Genomic DNA, 20,755 nt, shown 5'->3' with positions numbered 1-20,755 from the left:
GCAATAAAGGGAGCAATGTGTAATGCAATTTACTGAGCAAATGTGGAGGAAATAAAACATCGAAAAAAACAATTTGGGTTGGTGTTCTCCGAACTTATGTTCCGTATTATGGTTACATTTCGATTTAATTACTTCTAAGCTCATAATATCCGTTAAAGTCAATGAGAATATTACCAAGACCTCGGGAAAAGCTATTGTTCGTTTGAATAATAAAATTGTACATACAGAGCTCACTAAAAAGCAAAATTCCTGAAAACTTTAAAACTGTGTTAAGGTCAAGAAGTAAAGTAAGTACCCTTTTATTTCCGAGGTAAAAGTGGATTCGTATAACCGAGTGAACTAGCCGGCGTCGATTGTACGTGAAATGCTGAAAGCGTAATGCGCCCCGTCGGAATTTCATTTACTGTCAGCGGGACTAATCTCACAGCGGACTGACAGCGTCGACCCGGCGGCGGCGGCGGCGGCGGCGACGGCGGCGGCGGCGCGGGACCCGGGGGTCACTCTATACAGGGTGTTGCAAAACGGGTAAGTAAGTACTTATACTAAGCCGAAACCTACGTGTGCAAGCATGTTATAAGTATCTAAGCCCAAAAAATAAAATTCGCGAAAAAAAAAAACATTCTGCATAGTAAAAAGTTACGTGACCAACAAAGTTTCTAGGTATGGATTTCGTTTTTCGACATATACAGAGTCGCGAGCACAAGTTTCGATCCTCTCCGTTAACGTTGCGTATCGTCAACTGTCACTGTCAAAATGTAAGGCAAAGTTAGTTCCAAAAGTCACATTTGTTTTTTCCATATGTTAGGTGGAATTTCACCAAACGCTAAACATATTCAGTAGCCTGTCATACGTCTGTCAGTTAGTACAAAATGTATTTAAAATTTGATTTAAGTACGTTTAGTGTTTGGTATAAGTGACCCTTCGTGTAGATTCGAAAATAGTATCGAATCCTGTGCTCGCTGCACTGGATATGTCGAAAAAAGAAGTTTCGGAGCGCTGCAGCGGGGGCCAAGATCTATCTATTAAACGTGCCGACAGCTTTCGTTCGTTCGTTTTTCGTCAGTATAGATTAACCCTCCCGGGGTCGCGGCGGGGCCGGCGTGTGAACTGTCACCCCGAACTGCCTGACCTGATGCCTCATTTTACAAATTAAACATCTAACACAATGAATTTGGAAGTTGACGAATTAATAGCGGATTTCTCCGTTATGTCATGTCAGATGTCCACATTAGGTACCACAATGTCCACAATACCGACCTAATCCTAATGTTGTAGTCACATATTCAGACGCTATGTAAACGATCATTTCTTTTTTCGCTGTCCGGTATTTCTCTGTATGTCATGAAATAGGCAGCCTACACGGCCGGCTGAAAAACGAGTTTGGACAAAGTTACCTCGATAGAAAAAAGAACCAAGAAGACGATTCTGTTTTTTTTTGTAGATGTACTACCTCCTACCTATAGTAGGTACTAAGTGGACAACAACTAGGAAGGTATTTGGTTTCACGTGTAGCTACCAAGTTATCTGTGGTGACTATTCTAAGTTACGCAAGGGTTTAAGGCGTTAGTCTTATCTTGCTGAAATGTAGGGGCTATTCCAAAAACCCAACTAGCTACGGCTACACTGAACCAACAAAGAACAAAACTATCCAACGCTTATCCTTTAAGAATTAAGGACCAAAATAGAGTGGAAAAAGATAAGTGTAAATGTCCGGAGTCCAAAACAAAAGCACTGATAACACGCACGCAACGAAACTAAAGAATAAAATATTACTGAATTCGTGAAATGTTTAAAACAACTTTACACGAAACATGTTTATTTTTGACTTTCACTACAGTCACGTGGAAAGCTACCGTATTCTGAGATATTTGTTTCTCGAATAAGATTAAACTAGGAATTTTCCCTTAAATATGGTGAGTAACATAAATTTTCTGTTTTTCAACAACAATTAACTAAGTAATTTGAATGTAAGTTTATATTCACATTCCTTCGGGATATTCAGCATTGACTTACCTAAACAATTTAAACTTAATAAATGGATACTTACTAGCAAGTAATCAGGTATCTCTCAACAACTATCTTAATTAAATTAAGGCCTAGTTTCTCAACAACTTTGTATAAGTAAAGTATCTACCTACGCGAATAATGGATAACTAAAGTTACCTTTAGTTACCTAAGCGTGTGATAAAAATAGCGCAGACTTCCCTTAATTTTCCCTTTCCGAATTAATTTGGTAGTATTTTAAGAGAGCGGGTGACACAGTTCCTCCATTATTATCTGTGAACAATCCTCGTAACGAGAGCAGAGGAGCCCTAGAGCCGTAGGGCCGACATGACGACCCTCCACTATGCAACTGGCAGCTACAATCTGGACTGTTAGCCATTGTTTAGGTATCTTTAGGATTACTTAGAGCAATTAAAATGGAATTTTGTTTTTGGAAAATCAGATTCAGTAGTTTTTACAATCATTTTCGTGTTATACATAATAGTTATATTAAATGATTCAGCCCTTTGTAAATTTTGATTGGATTTGCACACATTTCATATTGATTGTGTAAGTTTCCATTACCTAATCCCTCAGCCTAATCCACAAGTTAGGTTAAACTAATCTATGTAGATTGCAATAAACTGATTTCCTACCAATCCTCACATAGTCAAAGCAATAATTCAAAATTAATGTTTCTCAAGATATTTACGATCGTGGTAACAGTCATTCTCTGATTCGATTGTAATTCTCAACAGTGGGTATCAAATAAAGCTTAGTTATTCAATACAGTGTCAGTATTCCTGTTAATGTCACTGTAATCAATATCTGATAGATTTATGGCCGTTCGTATCGGATCGAGAATTGTGTTTAATGTATTTTAGAGACCCTAATTGGTTTTATCGCCTCTCGATGTTGTACAGTCAACAAAAGAGATAAGTACCTCCGCGCAAACATTTCATATTGTGATCTAGTTATTTACAAGCGGTAAGACGACATACATAATATAATCGTTAATAAGTAGAGATTGTGTTTATTGTGTATATACATATTCTACATATACTCCAATTAATATTGTAAACGCGAAAGTTTGGATGTTTGTTACATACAGTTTGACACAAAAACTACCTACTGCACGGATTTTGATAAAATTTTGTAGGTATGCAGGAAGCTGACAACCTGGATTAACACATAGGAAAAGTCAAGCTCGCGGGCACCAACTAGTACTTATTATAGTCATATTTGCAACTCATGTCATAAAATGTTATTTTGTTCTGTGATGTTGTTGTCGACTTCGTATTTTCAAGTTGTGTGACACACTCCCACCTCTTTCTCAATCGACCATCATGGTCCACGTAAAATATACGTAGGTACGTTCCTAACACAGTACATAATATAAAGAAGGCCACGTGTCGGAAACATGAATGGAGCTAAGGGCGCGCCCACACGGCCACTTCGCATGGAAATATGACGAGTGGGCGAGGAAGAGCAGCCGATTTGTACATCAAGTTACTTGGGTGATGGACTATGTCCACTACTAACTAGTAGATATCAGACAGAACTAAGAGGTTTTCGCGTTTTCATCTACTATGGGGTGGCATTTTTAGAATCCTCTTCCAAATCAGAAATTGTAATACAAACAAAATCAGTTCAGAATAATTATCGTGCCAATCAGTAGTTTAGATATCGGAGTGTGTTTGCAATAGTTGTACACACAGACTATTAATATTAGTTGGTGCTAAAATAGGGGAAGTGAAGGAAGGACTCCAAGATTGCACAGCGAGTGAGCTGACAGCTCAATTACACACACAAAGGAACTCAGATCGGGCTCGCAAATAAATAAAAGCATAGCGCTGAACGAATAAATAGTACCATCGCCGGCGGAATGAAAACAAACGGTTTAAGTTTAGAATAGAGAATTTAATTAATCTCATTTGAAGTGTTTATAGGATGTATTTAAATGCAGATAATTATTAGTATGGTAGATAACAGATAGATGTATGGTAGATATTTAGTTACGTTTAATTTTGCAATTAACGTTTAGTTGTACCTACCTGTGAATAATTTCTGTGCTGTATTTTCGATTTCATAAAACTGTGATATGATATGCCATGGGCTGTGCCATGGTAACAATAATTAAACTGCAACTGTAATTCATGAAGTCTATTATATTGCTACTCATACAATTGTGATAAAACTATGTAGAATTTACTTACGTAAGTATATTGTTTTAATATTACATATTCCATTAATTAACTATTTTATAGTTTGCTACTGATTAACGCTTCTATGTCTTTGTTAACCATAGGATATGGGTATTCTGTTTAAGTTAGAATATTTTTGTGATTTATGCACCAATAAAACTAATATAACATCTACCTAAGAACATTCTCCAGAACAAGTACGTAAGTAGGTACACACATTATTTTTTCGTTTTAGGTATATCAATTGCAATATTTTCATCTCAAATCATACGATTGTGGTTGTGGCAGTCTAATAAAAGCGAATGTTTCTCCTATAGTAAATCACTGAAGTATAAAACTCTACGTCGGCAGGTTGCGTGGGCGGACTCGACTCTCATTCACCGGCCACTATGAATGGAGCATCGCATTAGTGGATACGTTTCCAACTTATTAACATTTTATTCCGATTACGTTATAATAGTTATGTCGCAGGCAACTGGTTTAATCTCCTGTTTGATTGAACCGCTAGCCCGTTCATTGGATGACGCTATTCAGTTGTATGACTAGGCCGAAAGTTGATTGTACAAGCGTCACAAAACGTCCAACTAGTTAGCGGACTTAAAATCAGTCAGGTGGTGAATAAAACAAATATGGCGTCTAACAGCGAACAGCTGACACAAATAGCACTTGTATTGTTATTTTTTGCAAATAAATTAGCTTTAAAGTGCGTTATTTATGTTAAAATAGTGTGACAATATGGATTTACCTATTATTTCACCGCCGGCGGATAGTTTCAAAGAAAAAAATGTGCTGAAACTGGATAATTATGAACAACAATATCAAGGTACGTTTATTGTTATTGTTTAGTTAATTTGTGAGATGAGAGCTTTGTTACATAGTCTTTTTGTTGACTCTTGTCTGGTCATGTTCATCCTAACCAGACATTACAAAGTTGCTATACTATATCCCATTTAACGACTTCGCTGAATAACGTTCAGTCAAGACGTTGGACGTTACAGTCAACCACTTGACGAGTTGTTCTTTAGTCATTCAACTGAGTAGCGTCATCCAATGAACGGGCTAGCGGTTCAATCAAACAGGAGATTAAACCAGATGACTGCGACAGTTACATACTGTGAACGATTTTGATGACAAAATGCCTAATACCTTGTTTAAGTAGATAAGGTGAAGGGCCCATTCGTACAACATGACATAGCCGTAAAGCGAAGACTAAAATTAAATGTAGTGCTTTACTTCTTATAAAATATGTAGTTTTACCTTTATTATATTTATACCCTTAGTACCAATTTCTCCATAGTCGGTTATCTAACCGACAGGGATTTATTTATAAATTAAACGTCATCTCCATATAATATTCATGACAGATGTGTCAAAAGTCAACCACTACTCCCTGGTTATGCTCTAACGGACTATGGAGAAATTGGCACTTACTCTTAAATACCTAAATCGCCTTTAAGAACTTTGTAAATAAAATTCTAAAAGAACAGGGATTTACAAAAATAAGAATGCCCTATTAAGTAACTTCTTATTCGTTTTTTATACAAACGTTTAATAAAATTACGACTAAGGTTAAAATACAAGACTGGATCTAATAGTAGGTACACAGAGCTGGGTAAACGCTAAACGTTCCCATAATAAAGGTTCAACGTACTTATGCTCTTTGCATAAAGTTAATTAAGCTCGTGCGATTGAACCATAAAATATAGCACTAATCCCATAGACGTAGACGCGTAATGACTATTGCCTACATACCGAGATGAAATTATGATTTTAATGCATTGGAAATATACCTATTAAGCTATATATATATCAAGGTAAGATTGTACATGTATATTGTACTAGCTTTCCCCGCGAGCTTCGCTTCGCCTTAAAAAGTTTTCCCGTGGGAATTCCGGGATAAAAGTAGCCTATGTTCTTTCCCAGGGTCTAGACCATATGTTTACCAAATTTCATTCAAATCCGTTCGGTAGATTTGGCGTGAAAGAGTAACAGACAGACAGACACAGTTACTTTCGCATTTATAACATTAGTTATGATGGTAAATGTTTAAACACGACTCTCAGACTCAGAATTAAATTGTCTATGATTTCTCAGTCTAATCTGGACTACCTCTATTTGCCAACAGGACGCCATCACTAAAGGGCCTCATTTATTTTTTAAGGGAACAATTGCCCAATTGCTGGGACAAATTATAGTGACTAGACCACATCGGATGACAGGCACAATTATGAAAAATATGAATTAGATTCAATTAACAACTTTTATGCGGGATAGAATGGGCTTCCTTCCAATAAATTAAATGCCAATTATTAATTAAATTCCGTTTTGTACCCTGGCTGACCCTTATTGCAGTTTGAGGCTTTTTCCATGTTGATGATAACAGCTGTATGTTATATTTATATTTGCCTAATCAAAACAGGTGTAAAGTTCATAAACAATTAAGTTGAAATTTCCAACACGACAGCGTTAAAAATAGCTGGAAGGCCGAAGCAATGAGGGGTTAAAGAGCATCAACACTTAACTTAGCACTTCCCCTCGATAATTGCCTTTAATAATGGCTCAGGAGGTCTACTCTTACTTCAGAAAAAAATACGAATGAGGCCTGTCATGTAATTTGTTTATAGAGCCTCCACTGTGTTATTGTATTTTTGACGTTTCCTTATGTATGGTAAGTAAAGTTGGTTTCCCTTTGCAGTCATCAAATGACAATGGGCGTTTTGGGACCTATGTCCAATAAAGATAAGACATACATCGTTGGATAGCTCTTTTCAAGTGAGCAAAAAAGTATTATGGCGACAAATCCGTATAAGTTGTCCATTTTGAAATATATTCGTCGGAAGGAAGTATTTTTCTATGGCATTGCACTCTCTCTCCTGATGACAGTTAGGGCGTAATACACGTAAACACGTATTATTGAAATTGGAGAAATTACTTTCAACTGGTTTTATTTACTGAGATAATAAACAAATATCTTATGAAATATGACCATTTTGTTATAAAAATTAAAAATGAATGTGAAAAACTAACAAAAACATTAATATTACAGAAATAAAATATAAAAACTTTCAAGGTACGATTATTCTAATTGGACAGTAAATCAAGACTAGCGCTTCCGTTATTCATATTCTGCAAAAAAATACCTTTTCAACGACGTATCACTCATTTCTATTGGTGCTGGTCCCAGCTTCCATATATTGGTGCCCATCATCATTTGTATGGGATTTTGATTGTCAAAAAACCAATAATATAATGGACAGAGTATAGCTTCCCAACCAGCAAAACAGTCAGTTTAAGCGTATCCTTTGATAGAGAAATAGTCGTAAAAAGGATTTAAACGTCTTTTAAGATGCCACATCGTCTCCGACCCCGTAATTTAGAAGAGATCTATATCGATGGAGAAAGTATTCACAGCAAAAGATTTCGGATACATATCCGAGGTCTTCAGTGTTTTGTAAGCGAGAGTGACCCCCCCAGGTTCACGGACTTTTCACTCCAAATTGAAGGAAACGGTTTAATCCACACTCTCTTTTTATTTCACACGCGACGGCGGCGGGACCATTAATTTCACGTTTGGCCTGTGATTTGGATATACTTAAACGATAAAACCGATTGTTTGTTATAAAGATGAGAAAGAGGTTATGTAGTTAAAGCAGGTTCTGTTCTTACTGCAATAATGGTAATAGATTATAGTACTAAAAGGTATTTTTATGACTGGCATTCGTTATGTGAACAACACTAAAATTAGGAAGAGGAAGAGGTTTTTTAAATTACAGTTTACTGCCAGTTTCTATAACCTATCTTTCGATGACTGGTAGTTGCTTTCATACGATTTTGACAGATTGTAACCTTTCATTTTGTCAAAATCGTATGAAAGTAACTACCAGTTATGGATAGATAGAGTTATAGAAACTGGCAGTTAGTCGTTTTCAGATTTATTCCCATATTGAGTATTTGCTTAGTATGTCGGGTGCATTGACCTTCCGACAGGAAGAAAATACTTAGATAAAATTCAACCCTGTATAATGTAGTTCATCGTAGTTACAATACTCAAGACCGCATTTACCTATTTATACCTACTATACTAATGCAACTGCCACTATATCAGTAGGCGTATGTTATCTACGTGTGTTTTCTATTTGTCATGAATATACAAGTTTAATGGAATGGCCAATCAACCTTTACTCTTATGTTGATGGCTTCCACCTACAGCTGGTTACAGTGAGAAAACCTTCAACGCGTGAGTATGCGCCCATTGGATAGTTTTAAAGGGACCAGGGGGTCACTACAGTACATATAGCTTTCGAAAAACGAAGAGTTGACTAGTAATCGGACTCGGTACGTGTAATGCAACGCGATAATACCAAAGTCAAATTCAAATAAATAAATTTGATTAAAAGTATAAACATATAAGTACTTATTATTATTTATCTGATAAACGTAATATTTTTACAAAGAAATCTTCGTTGAAATAAAGGGCTATTTGTCTTTGGAGAAGCTTCGGGGCCTTGCGCCTGCGCTAACCACGACTATATCACGTTGTATTAAGCGTATTGATACCATAAACGCTCGTCGTTAATCGTTCGATTAAATAAAAAATCATTCATTCGTTATTAGGTAAGCTAGAGTGAGGAGTGACCCCCAAGGTTTTCTCACGTCGTTTGTGTCTGTACCAATCACTACCTACATACTTAACCCACGACCTGTGTGGATGGATGGACATACGATGAGAGAGATTAGGGACCGTTAGCTTGAGCAAGTGGCTAAATACCCGGAGAGAAAATCTAGTTACGCCGCACCCACTAGACTTAGAAGGTACCTGTTTGATACTTCTATGACGGTGAAGGCAAACATCGTGAGGAAACCTGTACATCTAGATTTAGCACATCTCACCAACCCGCAGTGGACCAGCGTGGTGGGAAATGGTCCAAGCTTAGGAAGGCAGTTTAGACCTTGGAGACATGCACAAAGGTTCTACTCGAGAGAGCCAGGTGCAGGTACTGAAACCCCCACGGAGAATAGAATAGAATACCTCTATGTCTACAGGATCTTGGATCTTGCAAATGTGGTGTAGTCAGTCGAAAAGAGATGATTCAGCTCGTGATTCTAAACAACTTTTGTTTTTAGAGTTTTGAAATTTTTTGAAAACACTGTCTGTAACGCGAACAGTCTTCTCTGGCCACCCCGTATGTAGCTATTTCGTCGAAACTCAAAAGTGTAATCAAATACTTTATAATAACACGTAACTTAAGTACGTACTCAATCATGAACGTCATGTAATATTGTAAATAAACATAAACATCAGTAGTTTACAGCAGCCGCGGTAACTCTAGAATGTAACTGATAGTGCCAACGTAATAAAAACATCAGGTGTCAAGACCATCTAGGTATAGTTTAGGCTATTACCGAAGCTTTTACAAGATAATAACGTACTATTTATAGTAAAATTAAATAATATGATCATAAAGTTTAGTTGGACGACTTGGACCATATGCTTGCGAGCTGGTAGCTGGTTAACATATTCATTTTTCTTGCGCGTAAAAGTCGTTATTCGCTACAATTTTTAGTACTTAAGTAGGTACTTACCTCTATATTTTTGGCTATACTTTGTGAAATGTAGCATGAATCCTATGATATTTTATTAACATATGCTTATGCCTGGAGAATATGAAAACCCACAAATGACAGATAAAATTAATGGATTTGACAGCTGTCATAATGCTCAACCATGCTATATTTCACAAGTTATATGTAAGCTATCTTTAGTGCCAATTTCTCCATAGTCGGTTATCTAACCGACAGGGATTGATTTATTAATTATACGTCATCTCCATATAAAATTCATGACAGATGTGTCAAAAGTCCCAGAAGGGCTAGTACGGGGCGCATTTAAGACGTGACAAGAGTTTTGCATCGCGCTCACTCACATCGCACAAGACCTCAAAAGCGAGTGCGATGGAGAACTTTTGTCATGTCTTAAGAGTGCCCCGTACTACATGGCCTGGTTATGCTCTAACCGACTATGGAGAAATTGGCACTTAACAAACAAAATCTACAATTATGAAAACGGCCGCTGTACGTTGAACCGGTCAGCAGACGGAGAACCCATGGACCTGATCATCAGGAGTAGTCTTAATGAACTAGCAGCACTACACCTGATTACCTGACCGCATTGAGGTCAGTGGGCGGAGCTAGAATGCCTAGACAGATTGGCGGCGTGCGCCTACGCATCTATCTAGTGCTCCTAGAATAAGTCTAGACGTTTGTTTATATAATTAAATGACTTGGATCAGTTGGATACGATAATTCGACAGTTTAGTTAGAGAAAACAGGTCCAAGGAACTCAACTTTTGCTCCAGGAATAGTGGCTTACTTGTCAAAGCTCTGCTCTTATTGCGAGGAATCGAGAATACTACGAGTTCTCAGAGTCTTTGTAAGTCCTAGGCATGTGCAATCAAAACCTAAATGTAGGTCACATCTCGGTGTTGATGTGCCTCTTATCTCGCAATCAACAGTTGTTAAGCGGTTAGCTCGCGGCTAGAACCTAGGATATCTAGAGCCAATCATATCACGGCAAATGGTAGACTTTCCGGCGCTGCAGTCAGGGTTTGCAACTGTTTTTTTTATTTTATTTATCGTACACGAAATAGACAAATTACAAAACAAAGGTTTACAAATTATGTTACTATAAAATTCATTTATAAAGAATAGCTGTTTCCGCGAGCTTCGAATCGCATTAAAATCGGTTCAGCCGTTTTGACGTGAAGAAGTAACAAACATACACACTCACAAACTTTCGCCTTTATAATATTATACATAGTAGGATACTGTAATTTCAGAAATGACAAAAAGGTTTTCGGCAGAATGAATTTTCTGAATGATGTTTAGGCTTCTTCACTTATCGATAGTTTTTGTATAAATTGTACTTCTTAGGTTTACATTAGAATACCTCTATGTTATTTTGTATACCTAAGTATTTAATGAAATAATGGATAGGTAATAGACAACCCTAGCAGATTCGCCGCCTACGCAGCTCAGATACAAGACTCCTATTAAATAGTTGAGTGAATCTTGTACACAGTGGGTCAAACTGATTGCATAAGGAATACCCATCAGCTCGCAAATAAATACGAATTAATTGCTCGCTATTTAATACAATGTAACACTGTTTGCGTAAATAGATAGGTACTAGTGAGCATAAGGAACGTTTAGTGCCAAGGATCGTCGTTTATAAGTACTTAGTAAATTATTTATTCTGATCATGAAGGTTTATCTTGTAAGATTTCCTGTAACTGTATAATCCTAAAATTATTGTTAATGGGTCTTAATGTCTCTACATATAACAGTGATTAAACTGTCTAAGATTATAACATTATCATACCTACCTAATTAGCATTATATCTAACCTAGTGCCTAAGTGTTTTAATTATAATATAACAACGTAAATAATAATGTATTTTAAACCTAGTTAAACGTTGCACAAAGTTATATGTATAACTTTGTGAAACGTTCATGCATCATGGAACACAGATACACCTAACAAGTCTAACAACAACCATAATTTTCGACAGAATATTTTAAAACAACCAAGTTTTACAGGTGCCACTTAGTGCTCATTACACAAGAGTTGTGTAGGCTCGCCGGCGATTGCAGTTAAACAGTTAAAACCATAAAGTCGGAGTTGCCCAGACTCCTACACATCTTCACTTTCTTTAACTACCGGAAGAGGCAATTCTCCATTAGCGGCGGTTTCTTCACAAATCATAGTTTCGAGTTTAGCAGCCGAGCCGTGGGCGAGCCCTGCGCCTCCGGGCCACGGGGTTACTCTATACTGACCCCTTAGCATAAATTTTCATCGTGAACGAGAGCTGTCGTGCAGTCGGCACGTTTAATACAACAAGTTAGAGTACTTACTGGCTCGCGCATCAGCTCTTAGGAACTTCGATTTTCGTCATATAGAGTGAGTGACCCAGAACCAGAGGGGTCACTTTAGTTTACAACTTACAATAAAGGAAGGTAGCCTGCGACTGACGACGCTAATCTAACAGGCCAATCATTTGAACGGTGACAAATCCTGGTTTGGCACAACAGTATTCGAATTGAAATTGTCACGCAATCAGCACGCTTAATAAAATGAGCCGTGAGATAGACACGTGGTTCGCGCAGCGCTCCGAAGCTTCGGAAAAACAAAACTCCAGCTCTAACCACGAATCTATCTCGTTGTATGCGTGTGTGCCGATCGTTAGTCGATTTAGAGAGTAACCCCGCAGGTACTTTGAGAGAAAATCCTTAACGAAACCAAAACATAAAAGGAAGAAAATTTACTCAGGCCTTTGTAAATGGTATTTACAGTAAGTTCAAACGTGTATTCAATAAACTGTACATGTTACTGTCGTATTTAAAAGTATAACATCAATCTAATAGAGATTAATTGAGCCGGTAAACTCCCACAAGCAATTTCACGAGCTCATGAAAACCGACAGCAGTGTGTTCCTTCAGCGAAACCTGTAACTTAGAACCACTGAGCCACTGAAAAATCATCCAACCGACACCGCAAATACGGCTGAAGTCCCTTCGCCTTGTAAGGGCCGGAAGAGAAAGCACTAAGGTGGATTTATGTACGCTCGTTGAGACATAAATTTGCAAGCTAAATGGAGTCAGAGTTAAGTGATAAATTGTCGGCATGTGCCCAGTGGACTGGCTGGCTGCAGGGTTCCTAGGTGCAAGCGTGTGTTGTAATGCTTAAGTACTGATGGTGGTGTAGTCGTAACTAGACCTTTTAATAGATTAAGGTAATAGCGGCATCTAGCTACGATAAATATCTAAATAAGATATACGTATATATGTCGCAGGCATCTGGTTTAATCTCCTGTTTGATTGAACCACTAGCCCGTTCATTGGATTGCGCTATTCAGTTGTATGACTAAAGGACAACTCGTCAAGTCGTTGATTGTAACGTTCGACGTCTTGACTGAACGTCATTCAGCGGAGTCGTTGAATGGGATATAGTATAGCAACTTTGTAATGTCTGGTTAGGGTGACCATCACCAGACAAGAGTCAACAAAAAGACTATACAATAACAATAAACGTTCCTTCATATTGTTGTTCATAATTATCCAGTTTCGCCACTTTTTTTCTTTGAAACTATCCGCCCGCGGCGTAATAATAGGTAAATCCATGTTGTCACACTATTTTAACACAAATAACGCACTTTAAAGCTAATTTATTTGCAAAAAACTAACAATATAGGTGCTTTTTGTGTCAGCTGTTAGCTGTTAGACGCCATATTTGTTTTATTCACCACCTGACTGATTTTAAGTCAGCTAACTAGTTGGACGTTTTGTGACGCTTGTACAATCAACGTTCGGCCTAGTCATACAACTGAACAGCGCCATCCAATGAACGGGCTAGTGGTTCAATCAAACAGGAGATTAAACCAGTTGCCTGCGACATATATAAGAATCGTGGTGAAGTAAAGTGTTCACTGAATATCCTTGCGCCACAGTATATTCTAAATAAGTACTTACTATGATTTCTTCTGAAATCTACGGGTAGGTACTACAGCGGAGCAATGGAAGGGTAGGTTTGACTTTGACCGGTGGGTGTGTATATTGTACGTATGTTTGCCCATAAACCTCAACCTTCTAATCACAATTTGACAAATCATAGTGCCGATGCCGTGCCGAAATGGTCCCTGTAACCCATAACATGTTTGAAATCTAAAAAATATTTTACTATGGCAAGCATAGAGATCTCAGATTAAAAAACCTTATAAAAACCTTTTATCATCTGAGATGGCAACCCTATCTAACAGAAGGCGATAGACATAATACGTGCGTTGGTACTGTACCTGTGACTTAGTGCCCGGGGCTCGCAGGTCAGGGGTGTACATGTTAATATAGGCCTTCACCGCGCACCGCAACCGTAGCTCAGCGGTGGAGCGATGGAGTGCGGGGTTCGGAGTTCAACGCAGGTTTTACACAGGCTGGACTTCTTCTTCTATCAGTTTAAATTGTTCTGTATTTGGGGAAGATTGACCTACATAACTGGATCAGTGATACAGATACCCAACAAACTATGGTACCAAAATGTTGATGATAACTTTATCGTAAACTGTTACATGTAAATTTTTTACATTTTCCTACCAAATATACGTTTATTGTTACGTACTCCATTTATAATCAAATAAAATCTACTCCTGCTGCTTATGCTTTACCTAACCCATAAGCTTCTACCAAAACATATCTAAAACCACAAAACACCTGTAGCAAATTGTCAAGAATGCGCGCGGAACGGACGCTAAGATTGCGTCTCCCCAAATCTAGCCGAGGACGTGTCCATCTAGATTTATCTCCGCTGATGATAGCCGCGGCCAGATGAGCCCCGTCCGGTGCCACCCACGGCGCCGAGGCCACCGCTCACGCGTGGTAGAGACCACGGATTCAATCATTAGGCTTCTACTTACTTGCTTGCTAACATTTATGAAGTACACTCACGGGGAATGAAAAAGTTCCAGTGACAATAGCATCAAATGACTTACGCCCGGGTCTCCTATTTAGGCCGTAGGTCGCGTCCAGCGTCACGCCGTAGGCCGCGTCACAATACTCACTATAGAAATGTACTGATGCGGTCTCCCTCACACGCCGACGTTGGCGCGTATATGTAGTGAGCATCGTGACGCGGCCTACGGCTAGACGCTGGACGCGAGCTACGGCGCGGAATAGGAGACCCGGGCCTTACTCCTAAACGGAAAATGCTAGCTTAATGACGCCAGTACATTTAACAGCGCATCAGTCAATATTTTGATCAATTTCTAAATTAAATGTTTAAAAAAATGGGGTAAGATTGGTGTCGGCAGTTTGTGTGATGGAACAGAAAGTACTCTTGGTAAAATCTTGGGCATGGTACCTATACTAGTCTATTCCTGCGCAGTGGTCTAAACCGACCAGACTATTTGGGGTTGTACGTTCGGCCAAATGCATGAAATCCTAACTAATATTATAAATGCGAAAGTAACTGTGTCTGTCTGTCTGTTACTCTTTCACGCCAAAACTACTGAACGGATTTGAATGAAATTTAGTATACATACGGCCTAGACCCTAGTCAAGAACATAGGCTACTTTTTATCCCGGAATTCCCACGGGAAAACTTTTTAATGCGAAGCGAAGCGCGCTGGAACATACTTAATAATTATAATCGTAGATACAGACAGTGTATGATAGTTTTTGTCTCAAGTTTCCGCAAATGCAGAAATATACCAACACTAATCTGTTTTACGACTGGCTGGGTTGTATCTTTAAAGCTTGCATTAGATATGGGGATTAGAAACCTGGTTTTATCTTTATATTGACGTGCTACTTATTTCAAGCACTTACCTACACTTGGCAGCGGGATATAACTATATCAGAGTGTACCTACACCAGATGTATTTCGGGTTTCACATAAAGCTCTTGGAATGGTGATTAAACTGTGAAATTTTAGGTCACGATTCTCTTCTAGTATACCTATAGTATTTCCTAGATAGAACACCTTAGGTGCAAAATCGTACGTTCTTAGTCGAGTCGAGGCAGCGACTGGGACAGAGCGGAACCATAAGTCTTCGAAGCATTGCAATTATTTAAACTGAGCATTATGCTTCGCATTCATTAGCGGATTGATATAATCATGCAATTCTATTTAATTGCATCACTTGGTACGTTTAATTTCTCAATTCATGAATTCTTAAGTGAAGAAGTGAAGTTATATTTATTTATACTTAGTTGCAATGATTTTGGTTTCGCGACTACTAAAGTAAAAGCTTTAGTATTAGGGTCACATACAGGTGTTGCAAGGGGTACTGGACTCAATGGGTCATTCTGTCATTCATAACAACTTACTTCTAGGTACAAAAATGTACATCAGACATAGGTACTTATAATATAATTCTATTAAGTATCTATTAAGTATGTATTGATGCCATAGTACCTAGTGTTTCTAATAAAATCTATTAACCTTTCCCATTTTATTTATCTTTCTGAATTAAGTATATACCTACTTATATTATTTTTGTTAATTTTTGAATTAATTATTTTTTATAAAGTTTCTGTGTACAATAAAGTGTTTAAATAAGTACGAGTATGTCGATATAAAGCTGGTATACACACAAACATTCACTGCATAATACATGTCTTACAGCCTGTATTCGTAGACTCAATTTAAAGTTAGTAGGCAACCCAATTACTATTTATTATGCCATTGCTGTTGCATCACCCTATTGAGGATTACCGGAGTATAGTGAGGGTAGTAGAAGGTTATATTATATCTGGCCAGTATTTTTTCTCTTATAGTCTAAGTTAAGTATATACTGTACTTACTAGTACTACACCAATGTGTAACTATGTAAAACTGTGATAAACGGAGGATCATAAAATTTACGCAGTATGCAACTGAAATGCAACTTTCAAAATCTAAAATAATGCTAAAAATTATAGGCGATATCATCATTAAATACTTATTGAATTTTTAAGACAACTCTAAATTTAAAATCGTAAGTACTTAGTTACGACTACAGAAACTACATTTCTCTAGCGTGTGTCTATTTTAGTTACATACATACATACTTGCATGTACCTAGGTATGTGTAATATATGGGGATCGGCGCATTCTCAGGTGGGACAGATCGTGTTGCTTCGTACCTCAGTAAAATACCGACTATTGCCATTCAATAATTATCCCTTTACTTAAGAAATAAGGCTCAATAGTTCCTTGCATAGCTTGAGTCTTTAGACAATTAATGTTGATAATCAAAGCTAGGTGCTTACGTCTTAACCATTTTACTATTTATTGGTAATATGATAGCTACGCGACTTTCAACAGCGAGGTGCCAATGAGTTGTTAGTCGTAAGCCGCCCGTGATTATGGTAAATAGGTAGGTACATAACATTATATTTATAATGAAAGCCAGAGGTTAAGCCGCTCTTTAAAATTAAAATTGAAATGTGAGGTCCCAGTTCTAGCCACGTCTGCCATGATGGCGCGAGGTCGAAGTTGACGGAACGCAGACGACTTTCGACCGAGTTGCACTGCAGGATTCGCTAAAACTGGATTTACCGGTACTTAGTTCGATCCTAAGCTTTGGCGAGCTATCTAAGCAACAACAATGTTGAAACAGTTCACACTTTTACTTAGTTCTGAATAGCTGACTGCCTGCAGTACAGTCCCCTGTGCAAGTCACGAAAGCACAGTAATGTAAGATTGATGAAAGTTCACGCGAGTCGCTGAAAATGCAACGGGCACCTGAATTTTGTACGATGAAGCAAAATGAAAATTCTTCAATTAAGCTACGAGTAAGGCTTTGAGTTGGAAAATCGCTGAAATCTGAAGCACTGGACTTTTTCGAAAGTAAAGTGGCTCTAAGAATTTTTCTACTACATAAGTACTTATATTATTCTATGTTTTCCCCTAGATTGTATGCGAGTAGAGTAGAATTCAAAAGTGATACAGAAAAAGTATTTACACACGCTTTATTCCACGAAGATTATTTCAAAGTCCTCCCGGGATTTATATATGTCGCAGGCAACTGGTTTAATCTCCTGTTTGATTGAACCACTAGCACGTTCATTGGATGGCGCTATTCAGTTGTATGACTAAAGGACAACTCGTCAAGTCGTTGATTGTAACGTTCGACGTCTTGACTGAACGTCATTCAGCGAAGTCGTTGAATGGGATATAATATAGCAACTTTGTAATGTCTGGTAGGGTGAACATCACCAGACAAGAGTCAACAAAAAGACTATGTTACAAAGCTCTTATCTCACAAATTAACTAAACAATAACAATAAACGTTCCTTCATATTGTTCTTCATAATTATCCAGTTTCGCCACTTTTTTTCTTTAAAACTATCCGCCCGCGGCGTAATAATAGGTAAATCCATGTTGTCACACTATTTTAACACAAATAACGCACTTTAAAGCTAATTTATTTGCAAAAAACTTACAATATAGGTCCTTTTTGTGTCAGCTGTTAGCTGTTAGACGCCATATTTGTTTTATTCACCACCTGACTGATTTTAAGTCAGCTAACTAGTTGGACGTTTTGTGACGCTTGCACAATCAACGTTCGGCCTAGTCATACAACTGAACAGCGCCATCCAATGAACGGGCTAGTGGTTCAATCAAACAGGAGATTAAACCAGTTGCCTGCGACATATACACGGCTTGAAGTATTGCATCTTGCCGAATTTATTATAAGGGAAGTCTCCACGGGTGCGAGGAAATTGCGATCGCGACGATATGATCGTTGGGCCACGCATTTCTATATACTCTCATAGAAAGTGTCTCCACACGGCGATAGACCCATATTACCGCCGATTGTTTGGAAACGTCAGCTCGCCTGTGGAGACGGCCGTGAGACAGCCCCTAACATCTAGAACTAGAAGTGAACTCACCAGTCCGGTAGCCAGCGTTGGACAGGTAGGTGGCGAAGGTGTTGGTCTCGTGCGTGGCCTGCCACTGCGGCGACGAGCAGTTGTCGTTGTTGGTGTACACGTGGTGGTTGTGCACGTACGCGCCCGTTAGCAGGGAACTCCTGGGGGGATAAAGGAAATCAGTCGCAGTTTAAGGCGGCTATTATACCTACTCAGCACTAGCGCCGCCAGTCGATAAAAATCTTAACTTCCGTTTGAAAGCGTTTTTCCAAAAATTGCCAAGGTCACTCTCAACAATTGGATAGCAAAATGGACAGATAGAAAGGGCAACTAGTAGGTGCCATGCCGTGCCGTAGGCTCAAAAGACTCTAAACGATTGGATAGAAAAATGGAGATGGTGATTACCTGGAGGGACAGCACATGGGAGTGGTAGTGTAGGCGTGTCGGAACTCGGCCCCTGCACTCCTGATGGCCTTCATGGTGCGCGGCATGAAGTTGAGGCTGCCCAGCTCCACGTCCTGGTCATCCGTGAGGATCAGGATGATGTTGGGCTTCCTCTCGCGCGGCTGCGGGTAGGGGATGTACCCCCCCGCGCCCGCCGCACCCCACTTGTCGGGACGGGCCTTTGCCCTCGTCGTGTTCTCTCTGATGGGGGATGTTTTTTCTTGAGGCTTCTTGGTATTGAAGGCCCTGCGCGGCACAAACAGTTTTTCCGACGTGATTTTCTTCCAGCTCTTGTTGTTGGGTTTATCTGGCTTCTTGTGCTCTCTTATGTTGTAGGGTTCTGTTCTGTTGGCTGCGGGTTCCTCGGCGGAGTCTGCGCCCTTCCTGCGGTCGCGGCGCAGGTCGTGGGCGCGCTCCCAGGCGCGGCGCCGCTCGCTGCGGTATCTCGAGCTGTTCCGGTGCCGCAGATACCTCTTCTCCGTCATCTCCGTGAGGGTCCCATTGAAAGTTGTGCGATTTCTATTGTTCTCTCTGTTTCGCAGCTCTCTCGCTTTGGCGGCCTCGGCGTCTTCGAATGAGGAATCTCTTTTTGCTGATATTAAGATGAAATTCCAGGTGAGGAGTAAGGGTATTAGTTTTAGATTCATTGTTGAATGTTTGTTTGTTGTAGGTATATTGAGGAACTTCAATCAATCGAGTGTTTAGTTCTCTGGTTCGTGTGTGCGACTTCACGTGCTGAGCGCGGGCGAGCGCCGATGCATCGATCCTGAGCGTCGTCGACCCATCTCTATTTTCTACCTGAAACAAATTATTATTCAAAATTAGTTCCGTCCATTAAGCAAAAAGATTCGTATTGAAATAGAAGGAAGTGAGGCAGCGCATGTTATTTTAAATAAGTATTTCATTTTAGCCCGCGAAGTCGATCGATATGCTGCTATTCAATGTTTAGCGAGCGAATCAATCTCGACGCTTTTAGCAAATTGGACCGGTTCGAGTTTCGGAAACAGATTTAGACCAAGTTTTGGAAAGCTTTTGCAGGTCAAATTGGCTCTTATTCCCATAGCTATACGTTTGTTTACATCGATAGACGTCCATAGTCTACATCTCTGCCGACTCGTTAAATCGTTGTAAATGAATGCGCCTCTTTATGCACATCGGCAATGCCCGGCCGTAAATTATGTTTAGCCGACTTTTAAATTATGTCTGCCGATAAAATAAAACACTAATAACTTAATTCTAATAATTCTTAACTCGTGGATGCAAAAAGATTATTCAAATTGATATAGAAATATATTAAGGTAGGTACCGTAAATGAACGGCCGCACGGTAATTTAAATTAAATTCCAATATAATAATATTGAGTTTTTTTTAAGAAAAATAAGATTAATATGTAAGTATGTAACTATACATACCTTCATAGTTTCAATAGTACATTCAGGTGTTTTGAATTTCTGACCCATAACAATGTACATAATATGAGGGGCAGCATGCTTCAGTATAGTTAATTTGTTTATGTTATTATTCCGAGGGGTGCCCGCCCTCACTGCCGCTCAAATATAAATACTTTATTATTATACCTAAGGGTCACGCGAACAATCTACTTAGAAAACCTTAGTTTATTGCCAACACGGAAAAAAAAAACGTAAACATAAGTTTAGTAAGTATTATGAACTAGAGCTAGAGGAGTAGAGGTGTATACCTACTATAGTTTTTTTTGGGTA

At 38.8% G+C, this 20,755-nt stretch overlaps 1 protein-coding gene across 1 annotated transcript in view; it reads right to left on the bottom strand.

Moving 5' to 3' along the window:
* Positions 1–20,755, bottom strand: part of LOC105382473 (extracellular sulfatase SULF-1 homolog) — a 70,959-nt gene that overhangs the window by 20,245 nt on the left and 29,959 nt on the right. The window contains exons 2-3 of the mRNA XM_038108038.2: positions 18,996–19,832; positions 18,612–18,751 (exon numbers count right to left, since the gene is read on the bottom strand). Coding sequence (XP_037963966.2) covers positions 18,612–18,751; positions 18,996–19,681 — 826 coding nt within the window. The 5' untranslated portion in view covers positions 19,682–19,832. The remainder of the gene's footprint in view (positions 1–18,611; positions 18,752–18,995; positions 19,833–20,755) is intronic.

This window comes from Plutella xylostella, chromosome 15 (assembly GCF_932276165.1).
Source record: "Plutella xylostella chromosome 15, ilPluXylo3.1, whole genome shotgun sequence".
In the NCBI taxonomy this organism is placed as follows: domain Eukaryota; kingdom Metazoa; phylum Arthropoda; class Insecta; order Lepidoptera; family Plutellidae; genus Plutella; species Plutella xylostella.
The sequence above is the reverse complement of the archived record's forward strand: the minus strand, read 5'-3'. Positions and strand labels throughout refer to the sequence as shown.